The sequence below is a fragment of the Equus przewalskii genome, chromosome 19 (genome assembly GCF_037783145.1).
Source record: "Equus przewalskii isolate Varuska chromosome 19, EquPr2, whole genome shotgun sequence".
NCBI classification, from domain to species: Eukaryota; Metazoa; Chordata; class Mammalia; order Perissodactyla; family Equidae; genus Equus; species Equus przewalskii.
Window position 1 is genome coordinate 28,499,968 of NC_091849.1, and position 14,487 is coordinate 28,514,454.

Genomic DNA, 14,487 nt, shown 5'->3' on the forward strand with positions numbered 1-14,487 from the left:
CTATCATGTTTTTGAATTTTTAGTCTTGCTATTTTGTTTCCACTTGAAAACAAAGTTTTTTCTGAGTTTATATTTTTTGTAATATCTTGTCAAATATATATAACAGCAGCAAATACTTATGTTTTCCAACTTCTTCATCTAGAGTTACAGTCGTTGGGTTCATTATCTGCCTTCCAAATTATTGCAGGTGACACTTTTACCAAATATTTTCCTACTGTATAACATGGATCACTATGGTTCCGATCTCTAATATCAATGTCTTGACCATATGCCGCCTGAACTTTATGACAATGTCTCCTATTTTAATTCTTTTTTCTTAACGTCAGAATTCCACTACTGGTACCAATTTCTATAATTAGTTAGGAAATCCTACATTATAACAAAGTAATAAGAACCTCAAAAATCTTAGTCACTTTAAATAACGAAAGTTTACTTCTCATTCATGCTACTTGTCCAGCAAAGTTTGGAGTTCTACATATTGTCCACAATCTAGGATTCAGGCAGATTGAGAACTCTCCCTGGAACATTGCTTGTTTTGGTTGACAGAGGGAAAGAGGTCATGGCAGAGTATGCTCTAGATATTAAAGTCATCAAGAAGTGACCCACATCATTTCTGCTCACATTTTCCTGGCAAAGCAAATTAAAAGACAGGTCTACATTTAACAGGATAGAGAAGTTCAATCTATCATCGGTCTAGAAGAAGACAGGGAATCAGAGATATGTGACCATCGCTAGTTTATACCATGTGTGAAAAATATACTACTTCCAAAATACTCAAGGAAATAAAAAAATAAGAACTTGATAATATGTCTGCCTTTGAAATTGACAAATGTCTCAAAAGATGAAAATTCCCAGGGTTAGCAAAAGGTCATGGAGCAAATATTCTCAATTATTATATACAATGCTAGTGGAAAAATGGAATGCTACGAAATTTATGTAGTGAAATTTGTCAATATCTGTTAAATCTTAGGTCTTATCATTTCTAAGAAAATAAACTGACATATATGGTCACAGGTTCATAAGTGCAGAATTTTTTGCAGTGGTACTTATAATAATCAAAACAAGGAATTTGAATGTTCAACAACAGAAAAATAGTTAAATGCATTTTAACATACATGCATGGTGAAATTCAATTTACAGCTACTTAAACTATGTTTTAAAGAAGAGAGAGCAGGATATATTCTCAGAATATAATAAAAATACGCAAAAATGATTATAAAACTCTATTGACAGAAAAGAGGAATAAACTAGTATGCCAACTATAGTGAACTTTGAATGTAGTAAATTTAAGGATGAGTTCTTTTCCATAAACGGTTTGCAATGTACTTTATTATTTTTAAAAGAGAAAAGCTTGTTAATAACCATATGTGATACTCAGATTTTCATTTTTATAGAAAAACACAATTTCTTTGGACTTTGAGAATTTAAGATTATATCTAACTGTGAAATTTCATATGAGCCCTGTGCCTAGCTGCAGAGTTTCACATCTCTTAAAATCCTTTTCAGAGAGTTAGTGAAAATTTGCATATTAGTTAAAATTATTCATAGTTCTGATAACTTGGTGTTTTATTTTTCTGCCTCCATAAACTAAGTGCTATGAATGCTTTGGTGAGCAAAAACATACTTTGTCCCTGTGCCCAGGAGCTCACAGTCTAATAGTAGATACAGACATTTACCAAATGATCACTTAAAAGTGGAAATGCCATAAATGAGAGGTACCTGATGAGCATGTAAATTTGTGGGTATTTCACTGAATCAGGGAGACCAAAAAAGATTCTCTAAATTTATGATGCGGCCTGAACAATTAGTAACCAGGTGAAGATGGATGGGAAGAGTATCCCAGGTAGAAGAATAAGTATGCTTAAATGTCATGGGATTTAAGGAAATATGATAAGTGCAAGGATCAGGGCTGTATGACTGCGAAGTGAATAGTCATGCAGTGTTTAACAATGGGATATATTCTGAGAAATGCGCCCTTAAGTAATGTTGTCATTGTGTAAAACATCATACAGTGTACTTAAACCCACCTAGATAGTGTAGCCTACCACACACCTAGGCTTTATGGTATAGTCTTTTACTCCTGGGTTACAAACCTGTACAGCATGTGACTACACTGAATACTGCAGGCAATTGTAACACAATGGTAATTGTGTATTCAAATATATATAAACATAGAAAAGTAAAAATATAGTATAAAATATGGTATAAAATATAAAATGGTACACCTGTATAGGGCACTTACCGTGAATGGAGCTTATAGGATTGCAAGTTGCTCCGGGTGAATCAGTGAGTGAGTGGTGAGAGAATGTGAAGGCCTAGGACGTTACTGCACACTACTGTAGGCTTTATAAACGCTGTACACTTAGGCTGTACTAAATTTATAAAAAAATTTCTTTTTCAATAATAAATTAACTTTAACTTACTGTAATTTTTTACTTTACAAACATTTTAATTTTTTTTTAAAGATTTTATTCCTCCTTTTTCTCCCCAAAGCCCCCCGGTACACAGTTGTATACTTTTAGTTGTGGGTCCTTCTAGTTGTAGCACGTGGGGTGAAGCCTCAGCATGGCCTGATGAGAGGTGCCCTGTCCTCGCCCAGGATCGGAAGCGCAAAATCCTGGGCTGCTCAAGCGGACCGCGTGAACTTAATCACTAGGCCACAGGTCCGGCCCCTAAATGTTTTAATTTTTCAAAACACTTTGACTCTTTTGTAAAAACACTTAGCTTAAAGCACAAACGTATTGTACAGCTGTACAAAAAAATTTTCTTTCTTTATATACATATTCTATAAGCTTTTTTCTATTTTTAATTTTTAAACTTTTTTGTTAAAAACTAAGACACATACACACATTAGCCTAGGCTTACGCAGGTTCGGGATCATCAATATCACTGTCTTCTGCCTCCACATCCTGTCCCACTAGGAGGTCTCCAGGGGCAACAACATGCATGGAGCTGTCATCTCCTGTGATAATAATGTCTTTTTCTGGAATAGCTCCTGAAGGACAAGCCTGAGGCTGTTCTTGAGGAGATGTCATTCTTTTCAGAAATATGTCCACGGTGGTTTGTTTGGTTTCTTTTTTTTCACCATAGATTTACTTGTAAGCAGATAATGCACAATGCGCATTCTTCTTCATTAATGAAAATATTTCAAGGGTGGGGTCCATATTTTCAAACTTTTGAAGGAGCTTGTAGAGGTCTGCAAAAGCTTCTGCTAAGCCTTTCACTGTGAATTTTCTTGAGGGTACTTCTTTTCTTCTCCTGCAGTTTCCTTTTCTCTTGTCTCTTCTTCAGTTATGTGGCGTTATGATGGTGAAGGCATAATTAGGAAATAGCAATTTTTCAGCTCCATTATAATCATATGGGACCACCAACGTATACGCGGTCTGTCACTGACCAAAACGTCATTATGCGGTGTATGACTGCATTTATCTTTATCTGGTAAGCAACAGAAAGCCACTGATGATCTATAGTGCAGATGAGAAGAGTGAAACAATTGTATTTCCATTTGAAATGATCACTCTGGTTGTATTTTATAATGTGTATTGCAGAGAGTTGGGAGGAGTGCACAAAGATGGATTGGGTAATAAGGTAGGCCTAAGTAAAAGATGATGATACTAGGAATGTGAAGATGGAAAGAAATGGAGAGACTGAAAGGTACAAAAGAGAAATTATTAATATGTCTTGTTAATGGTTTTGATATGGAAAATTATGGAGGGGATGGTGTAAGTTATGGCTCATGGTATTTGATTTGCATACCTAAACAAGAGGTGAATATATTCATTAAAATAGCTAGCTTTAGAAGAGGGCTTGCGGAGAAGGGAGATCAGGTGTTTGGTGTTTGGATATGTTGGGTTTGAAATGCTTATTGCATATTAAACAAGAGATGGCAATGGTGTATATAGGTTTAGAGATTTTTAAAAGTCACCTGTTCTAGTGATATAATTGCTTTCATTTGTTTTTTAGTGTCTTGAATTGCTAACTTTTTTTGAAAAAGCCAACATTTTAAAGACCATATATTTAAAGCCTTTCCTTTTCTCATTTATTTGAAATGTCTCATTTAGTGAACAGGAGATTATTATATTACAGCCAAATGCTGTACTTACGTTTGTAGTTATTTTCTACTGCCACTGTTCCCTTCTATACTTTAATTATTTTTCTTTGCTTACTGGATAAAGTCCAAATTTTTTGGCGAGCATCTCCAGCCTCATTTTGCATGTGTTTGAGTATTTTAAGCATATTAACTTACTTGTATTCTTTGAAAAGCTACACTTTGTAATCCTTTCTCTGTTGCCTAAAATCTTGCCTCCTCTATGTCCTTACATGACTAACTGTAAATAACAACCTAAGTGTCTGAGTTTAAGGGTCATTACCTGCAGGAACTAGAGTATTTCTTCAGTAGAGGAACTATGATTGTTTTCGTTGAGGTCTAGTGCTATCTAGTGAACAATAAATATTTATTGAATGACTACTCAAACAAAAAATGAATTGATTCAGATCAACGTTAGAAAAAAATACTCATATTAACATTTCTATAATAATTAGCTTTATAATTTAGGGGAAATCCTGCATGCTTTGGGCAGAACTTGGGAAAAATGAGGATTTGACAAAAAGACAAAAACAGGAGAAATGCTATCCATGGTAAATAAAAGGAGGAATTAAAAATAGAGTTTGAAGGCCAACCCTGGTGACATAGTGGTTAAGATCAGTGCACTCCACTTCAGTTACTCGGGTTTGGTTCCAGGGCATGGACCTTCATCACTTGTCTGTCAGTGGCCTTGTTGTGGCAGCAGCTCACATTGAAAAAGAGGAAGATTGGCAACAGATGGTAGCTCAAGGCAAAATATTCCTCAGCAAAAAAGCAAAAAAAAAAAAAAGTAGAGTTGTAAATGAAACTCAACTGACATTTCAAGTTTGCAGTGTGAGATGCGCACACCTGGCTAGTTTAAAGCCAGCTGGGTTTGAGCTGCATGCTTAGAACAGTTCTAGAAGGCGCATCTGATGAATTTTATCAAAGGATGTGAGAGTGTAAGGTGATTGAGGACTTGGGTGCTGAAAGGAACATTTTTGTCTTGGGATCACTGGTTATTTAATCATAAAGATGTGGAAATCCCCAACTAAGGTGGTAGACAAGATGGTTCTGGAATAAATAGTATATAAATGGAAATGTAAACCATCCAAGTGTTCTAACTAGTCTGACATTGATAGGAGGAAATTAGCATGACTTGGCTCCAAGGAGCAAAGTGCATTAGGGGAACTTAAGGAAAGCTAAGGAGTTTTTTATTTAGAAAGGGTATGTTACGGTCTTAACATTGCTTCCTGAAGAAAGAAAACTTTTCTAACGGGTAGAATTCAACGAAATCATAAGACCTGAAAAATAGAAAAATTGGTTCAGGCATTATTACCATCTTCAAGGATAAGGAGAGACAGAAGATCCTCATCACAATGGAGTGCTTCTCATTTCTTATAGAAAAAAGTGATGCTCATCACTCTCTTGAAGGCCTCCTTCATATCTTTATTTCTAAGGCTATAGATGAGAGGGTTCAACATGGGTGTGATGATCCCATAGAAGAGGGAAACCATCTTTCCCCAGTCTTTAGATGTAGATGAAGGTGGTTGTAGATACATGTAGATGGCTGTTCCAAAAAAGAGACACACCACAACCATGTGGGACCCACATGTTCCAAAAGCTTTTTTTCGTCCTTCGGCTGACCTGATTCTCAGTACTGCTTGAGCTATGAAGCCATAGGAGATGAGGATCAAAGTCACAGGAATTAACAGAATTAATACACTAAAGAAAAAGAGTTCATTCTCAATAGGTCTTGTGTCAGCACATGACAACTTGAGAAGGGCAGGAACCTCACAGAAAAAGTGGTCCACTTCCTGACGACCACAGCGTGGCATGTTAAGGGTCAAGGAAGACTGCAACACTGAGTTGCTGAAGCCAGTGAACCATGAAAAGGCCACCATCCTTAAGCAGAACCAATGATTCATGATGACTATGTAGCGGAGGGGTCTGCAAATCGCCACATATCTGTCAAAGGACATGACAGCCAGGAGGAGACACTCAGTAGCACCCAGGGCCAGGAAGATGATGAGTTGAGCCACACAGCCACCATAGCTGATGGTCTTTTTGTTGCGACAAATGTTTATCAACATATGAGGGACTGTGCTTGTGGTATAACAGAGATCTAAGATGGAGAGATTAGTGAGAAAGAAGTACATGGGTGTATGAAGTTTGGGATCCAGAATGCACACCATCATGATGGACACATTGCCAAAGATGGTGATTGTGTATGATACTAATAGGAGAACAAAAAGAGGCATTTGTAGCCAGGGCCTGTCTGAAAAGCCAAGTAGTATAAACCCTTTTGGGGAGCTCTCATTTGCCCAATTCATGACGACTCGTCTATTTTTCATTCCTAAACAAATTGAAAATAGAAAATAGTTAAGAGATAATTATTGAATATTCTTATTGGAACCAAACTGAATTTGGATTCATTATAATGCATAATTCAACACCAAAATTAACTATAGTCAATATAGTTATCTTGTGGTTAAAAGTAGTCTTCTGAAACTTAAAACTAGAATGTACAACTATGTACTGGGGACTTGGGAAGGAAAAAAAGTAGTTCTGTTTTCAAAAAGTTATGTTATACTTACTTTATGAAGTAAATCATTACATTTATTTGACAAAATATATAAATTCATATAGCGTGGACAGTTGTAGTGCTCAATACATTTCAATTCTTCTCCCTTTTCTTACCTGTTAACCTACGTTAATAAGCATTTTAATAATAAACACTACTTGTAATCAATTATTTTTAATTCAGGCTGAAAATGCTGAGTAAAATAGAGGTTATAGGATTTTTATCTAAATCTACAATTTATCTAAAGAAATATTGCTTGTTTTAGTAACATCTTCATGTGATTTTTTGAATTGTCTCTTTCTCTTAAATGATATGTATTCATGTCGATTCCCACAAAGAGCTATCATGGATATTAGGTGCTTCATTCAAGGTAGTAAAACTATGGCTTAGCTTTGATTTATGGCAATGACCACATTTGACATCTCTCCCTCTCTTCAAACACCTTGGTGATTATAGTAAAACTGATAGTCTAGTCATTGCTCGACTGACATGTGACGGACACTGCTCAGTGCCTGAAATACATCCTTTTTAATTCTCACAAAAACTCTGATAAATAAACATGATCTACATTTTATTGCTACTGTGACTCAACGAGAATAAATCATTTGCACACTCAGTGATGCTGAGGCCAAGACTCAAAGCCAGGATTTAAAAGCCAGTCCTTTTTTTATAACATATTTTCCCCCAAATATACAGATAGCACAAGAAGACTGATTACATACAACACAATGGTGGTTATAAATGAAAACAGGAACACCAAAAGGCAGATAATCAAATTATTTTCTTCAGTCTTTGGAAGCTATCAGTTATTTGGTTATATGACCCAAGCACATCTAAATTTATTCAGTCTATTTTGCACATTTAAATGCAAGGTCTTTGATATAACTTACACCATTTAAATGTACAGGCATAAAAATAGCGTACTGCTAGACAGACTTAAGAAAGGATATAAAATAAGAAAGACTGACACATCTTACACCAGAGTAGCATACCTTTTCCACAGTGAGAAATATTCACATATGAAGTATAACTTCACCATGGGATACATAAGAATGAATAAAAACAGTTGTAAGATTTGTAAATCCTTGCATTATATGTGGTTATAACTTTGGCTTTTTAGCTATAGATATACATTATTTCTCGATCGATAACAGTAATACACCTTCAATGGAAAAATGCAAGAGTATATCAGATTTGACTTCTTTGAGAGTACCTGTAAGTTTAAAATTTTTGCGTGAAAAAAGATGTATACAGTAAGAAAAGATAAAGGCAAGATGGAAAAATGTTTAGTGATTAAGGCAAAAATGGTTAATAAAATATAAAGAATTATTACATGTTCGACATCACGAATTATTAGGGGGATGCAAATCAAAACTACAATGAGATGGTCAGAATGGCTATAATTACCAAGGGAAAAAAAACAAATGTTGGAGAGGATGTGGAGAAAAGAGAATGCTAATACACTGCTGGTGGGAATGCAAACTGATGCAGCCAGTATGGAAAACGGTATGGATATTTCTGAAAAAAATTAAAAATAGAAATGCAATATAATCCAGCTATCCCACTACTGGATATTTAACCAAAGAACTTGAAATCAATGATCCAAAGAGATTTATGCACCCCTGTGTTCATTGTAGCATTATTTACAATAGCCAAGAAGTGGAAGCAACCCAAGTGCCCTTCTACAGATGAATAGATAAAGACTATGTGGTGTGTATATATATAATGGAATACTACTCATCCATAAAAAAGAAAAATTGTCCCATTTGCAACAACATGGATGGACCTTGAGGGTATGATGTTAAGTGAGATAAGTCAGACAGAGAAAGAGAAATGCTGCATGGTTTCACTCATATGTGGAAGAATACAAACACATGGATAAAGAGAACAGATTAGTGGTTCCACCAGAGTGGAAGGGGATTTGGGAGTGGGTGAAAAGGATAGACGAGCACTAGTACAGGTGACTTTTAAAAATTTCTAAACCTGTATATACCATTGCCATCTCTTGTTTAATATACAATAAGCATTTCAAACCCAACATATCCAAAAATCAAACACCTGATCTCCCTTCTCCACAAGCCCTCTTCTAAAGCTAGCTATTTTAATAAATATATTCACCTCTTGTTTAGGTATGCAAGTCAGAGACCATGAGCTGTATCTTACACCATCCCCTCCATAAAATTAAACTACTGGGGGTGAGCATGATGAAGTATGTTCAGAAATTGATAAATAATAATGTACACCCCAAATTACACAATGTTATAAACCATTATGATCTCAATAAAATTACTTGATAAAAAGAATTATTACATAGTAATTATAAGAAAAGATCAAAAACCCAATAAAAAGTGAGCAATGGATGTAAGTAAGCAATTTGGGGAAGAAAAAATAGAAACCAAAAGTGAAAATAGAAAAGATGTGCAACTTTCTCATCATTAAAGAAACAAAAATTAAAACAACAAGGAAATATTACATTGTCTTATCATTGGTAATGTTAAAAATATTAACTTTACAAGTTAGCTGTTAGGAACACTGCCTCTGGAGCTAAAATCTGCCAGCGTTTGATTTCTGAGCTGTGTGAGTCTGGGCAAATTGGTGAACATCCTTGTGCCACATTTAAAAGAAAAATTTCTGTACTGATGGTAAGAGAGTTATTGTGAGGGTCAAATAAGACAATCCGTACACATCTGAACTTAGGACACTGTCTGAAACACAGTAAGCATTTAATGAATGTGAGCTAGTAATCACTAACAGTATCATTAACATTTATCATTAGTAGTAATCATAGATAGTAATAATGTATCATTATCTTAGCTTGGCATGTGTATGAGAAAACAAGACAACCAAATTACTATTGGTGGTGCCAATGCTTATTATAATATTATAATACAAAATGATTAAATGTATATGCAACTTTTTCTTTGTTTCTAGCGTGATATCGAGAACTTATTTTCCAGTAAATGGAAGTCAAGTCAAGGGTTAGTAGGAGATATTGGGTTATCTGAAGGTCCCGGGAAATAAGAGGAGTCTACACAGCTGCAGTTTTTTTTGTACTTCTATTTTTTCACATCTTCTACTCTTCCTTACATTTGTGTGGCTCTGGTGTCAGTTCACCCACCAATTACTCTTCTACATTGTCAGAAAAATGAACCTACCCTTTGACAAGCACATGTTCATTCCACTGTCATCTTAACTCTGTTACTATTCAGATACTCTGTACTAATCGAAAGGAATCTTAAATACCACTAATTCTTTTTTTTGCTTAAAACAAAAATGCTACTAACTCTTCTTCCCAATGGAGACATAATGGACAAACATTCACTCAAAGAGCAAAATGATAACAAGAAGTTTTGGAATCACTGAAAATGCTTGACATTTATTTCAAGATTCCCAGGAAACAAATTGAACACTCTGATTATTTAATGTGATGCAACACAGAGGCAGGGATGTGAGTGAAATGGTCTTGATAGACCCTTCCAGCTCATGGTAACATAATTTTCTGTAGTAGACATCACTCATCTTTTTTCCTTTAAGTGTCAAAGAGGTATTCATACCTTTCTTTGTGCCATGATTCGAAGGAGGTCTGGTCCCAATACAGGCTGATAAATGCAATGACTTTTTGAGCTTTCAATCCTTGTGACATTCTTATTCAACTACCATTTGCCCACAGATTCAGAATGAAATTAGCATCTAACTTTGACCACATCAAGAACTATAATATGAAAAAAGTCCTTGTGATGAGTTAAAAGTTTTTTTTATAGGTATTGTCCTCAGTCACTAGGGCATTTTTGACTAACACTGGCTCTTCTCACCAGGTTCTAATGGATTTTACAGTGAGAAGTGATTTTTAGATACAAACAATATTGGTAGAGTCATGGAGAGAAGGTTGTACCTTTAAATGAAGGGGTTGATATTCATTCAATGTGTGTCCTCTTTTAGCCCTAGGGATTCCAGAGTCCCTCAAGTTTAATTGGTCCTTGTGTCCAGAGAGGAAATAGATGAACTCTATTCTCAGCTGCACTGGTAGCATAATACTGGCACATACGTGGCTCACAAATTTTAAACTGGGGTGAAGAAAATAGTCATGAAGCATAAACCATTAAAAAATAATTTTAGAGTTGTTTTATCAGGAGAGCACAAAGGTAAATGAATTTATAGCCCCAAATTATTTTTAAATGGTCTCAGGGTCAAAGACTGACTCCACTGATGGTGTATATGGGAAAGTTGTATTTCTATTGTTCATTGATTTTTGTAATGAATATGTTCGGACTAAACCTGCTAGAGATCCACAGTTTAAAAAATTATATTACACAAAGTTGCAACATATAAATTAACACATTGAAGTTTAAGATTAGTATGAATTCACCAAGGCAGAACTGGAAGAATAATGCTATGGGCTTGGCACAGGAATATTTTTTGAAAATAAGTTGATTTATGCAATTTATAAGAATATGTGCTCACCTAAGATTTTTGATAAAAATAAAATGAAAATTTAATTGAACATCAGCCTAGATATAATCTCAAAGACTATCACTTGTTAGTATTTTAATGTATTTATTTCTCCTTATTTTTATTTTCTATAGAGTGTATTTTTATGAATTATAAAATCATAAAGGTAGAATACAATTATTTTCTAAATTATAACATTTTCTTAACAAGTGATTTTTGTAGCCTTTTAACATTATTTTATAAATTGATAATTAATATATAAAATATATGCTTGTTGTGAGTGTCTTTTAGTCTATTCTGATTGCTGGCGAACTTTTTCAGAAGTGGGTGGCCAAGTCTTTTTTCCTGGTCTGTCTAGTCTGGAAGCTCTGCTGAAACCTGTCCACTCAGGTGACCCTACTGGTGTTTGCAATACCCTTGGCATAACTTTTAAAATCACAGTAACAGGCAACTGCCACAGAAAGACAACAGACGGATGGGTGGTATGGTTCTGTGACCAGGAAACGAACCCAGACAGTGGCAGTGAGAGCACTGAATCTTAACTATTAGACCAGCTAAATTCTGTGCATGTATGTATATAATCTATAAGCATATACTTTCCCAATAATTTTCCTATTAAATATTTGCATTTTCTGAATTAGTCACTTTATTCTATAGATTGTTCAGAATAAAATTTTTCAATATTTGATCTCCTTTAGGTTGTTTATCAGAATGTAATTAATGGATTAAAAAGTATTATACAGAAATCATATTCCTAATTAGTTTTGAAAAGAATATAACTGGCTGGACTTGGATTATAATAGAAAAGCAATTTTAGAGGAAGATTATAGAAGAGAAGCATAGAAACCTGAGTGCCACAAGGTATCACTGAAGAAATATATGTGTATATTTTTCCTGTTTTGTTTTCTCTTGTGCCCTACCAATTTTAATACCAAATACTGAATTCTCCTCATGGCTATAAGTTTGCTTTTATTTTCTTATTTTCTTTATTTCCTTTACGATCCTAAGGGGTGCATGGGTTGTGGTCCCTGTCATATCTCCGTTTGCTTGACCAGTCTGTCCATTGAAAAAATTGGATAGATCTTGGATGATGACAACAGATTATCACAAATCAAACAAGCAGTGGCCCCAATTGAATCAGCTAGGCTGAATGAGTCTCCTTGATAGAGCATATTAACAGATACTGGGTGACTTGGTATGCACTCATCGATCTGGTGAATGTTTCTGGCTCTTCTTTATCAAGAAAGATGATGAGAAAGAGTTTGCATTCACTTGGAGCTGACAAGAGTATACGTAACTCCAGGGCTATTTTAATTCTTTTGCCTTTTGTCATTATATAGACTGAAGAGAACTGAGTTAGCTGCACATTCTGCAGGACATTCACACTAGTAGCTATATCAAGGACATCATGCCACATGAGCAAGAAGTGGTTAATACATGGAAGTTATTGATAAGACACATATACTCTAGATTGTGAGTGAAAAACTATAAAGATTCAGGATCCTGAAACATCAGTACAAGTTTCAGATGTTTATTGGTCTGGGGCATTACAGTACACCCAATCCAAAGTAAAAGACACATAATTGCATCAGGAATCTCCTGTCATAAAAAGGAAACAAAGTGCCTATCAGCTCTCTCTGTGTTTTGTATTAAGCATATTTGACACCAGTGGAATACTGCTCCAATCCATCTGTTGGTAACACGGAATGTTTCTGGCTTTGAATGGGCTCCAGAGAAAGAGGGGCTCTGTAGGAGGTTTAAGCTATAGTGTAAGTTACCCTGTATGTAGGAGCATACATTTAGGAAGATCCTATAGTATTTGAGACATAAGTTCTGGTTAAAAAGCATCAGGTGGAGCTTATGGGAAAATAAAAATAAAAGCCTCACGGTTCGGAGCAAAACTCTGCTACCTATAGCAGAGGATTACACAACTTTTGAAACACAGCCTCAGGTGTGCTGCTGGGTCCTGGTAGAGACAGAACAACAGACCATCGAACATCAAGTAACCATATAGCCAAAATTACCCATCATGAGCTGGGTACTCTCTGACCCACCAAGTCATTAGTTTGGTGGATACAGCAGCAATCATCATAACATGATATTGGTACATCCAGGATTGAGTACAAGATGACCAGGGGGCAGGAACAAATTACATGAGCAAGTAGCTCAGACCTTGATGATATCTATCACTTTTGCATCAATATCTTCCACAAATCACATCTATGCCTGCATGGGAGAACACTTCTAAGCTAACGGAGGAGGAAAAAACCTGAGCTTGGTTTATGAATAGGTCAGCTTGGTATGTGTATGCAAGTCAAAAAAGGATCAATACTGAATTATATTCCTACTAATGAGTGACCTTGAAAGATAGTGGTGAGGGAAAACCCTCTCAATGAGCAGAGTTTTAATTGGTACACTTGGTCATCTACTTTAAGTGGAAAGAGAAGTAGTCTGAAGTTAGTCTATGTATAACTCATGAAGAGTGTAAAATGACTTGGGAAGCTTTTGGATTGCTGTAAGGAAAAAGATAGATTTTGAATAAAGAAGTGTGGAACAGAGGAACATTTATAGACATATGAAAGGGGGCATATCAAGAATTTCCTTCTTTGCATCAAGTTAAAACCCACAAGACAGAAGCTACTATAGAAAGGAATGAAACAATCAGGAAGAAAATATGACTTGGCAAGCAGATATTGTCAACCTTCTGTCATTTGTCCTTGTCCCCCAACCTGTATTACTGGTACAATGGGCACAGGAATGAAGTACCCATGGTAACAGGGATGGAAGTGACGTATGGGTTTAAAAAGCATGCCCTATAAGCATTGCTAAATATCCAGTCAGCCATCAGTAACAGACCAGTGAAATATCCCTGATAAAACAGTATCCCTTCAAAAGACCAACCAGCAATGTCATGTTAAGTTGAATACATTGGAAGCCTTCCATCTTTGATGTGGCAATGATTTTTTTGGAATGGAAACACACACTCCAGGTATGGGTTTGCCTTTCCTGACCACAAGTCCTCAGCCAGCACTACCATCTGAGGGATTGGAGTCTTTGATTTAGCAGCATGAGATCCTACACACCACTGTGTTAGACAAAAGGCCAACTTAATAACAAAGGAAGTGTGGGAGCGAACACAAGACCATCAGATCCATCGGCCATATCATGTACTGCACCATCTCAGAGCGATCTATTAGAATCATGGAGAGACGTGTTTAAGACACATCTAAATGCCAGTCTGAAGCAATGCCATCCTCCAGGACCCCAGTGTATACTTTAAATCAATTATATTTATATGGTGCTGCGCTCTCACAAGGAAGAGTACATGGGTCTAGGAACCAAGGGGAGGAAGCAGGAGTTGCCCTACTTATCATCACTTCCAATAACTCAT

At 35.7% G+C, this 14,487-nt stretch overlaps 1 protein-coding gene across 1 annotated transcript; it reads right to left on the bottom strand.

The window, feature by feature from the left end:
• Positions 1 to 5,454: 5,454 nt before the first annotated feature.
• LOC103544758 (putative olfactory receptor 2B3) lies at positions 5,455 to 6,396 on the bottom strand. The gene has a single exon (XM_008511567.2). It carries the CDS (start codon positions 6,394 to 6,396, stop codon positions 5,455 to 5,457), a length of 942 nt encoding a protein of 313 aa, XP_008509789.2.
• Between the last annotated feature and the right edge of the window lie 8,091 nt (positions 6,397 to 14,487).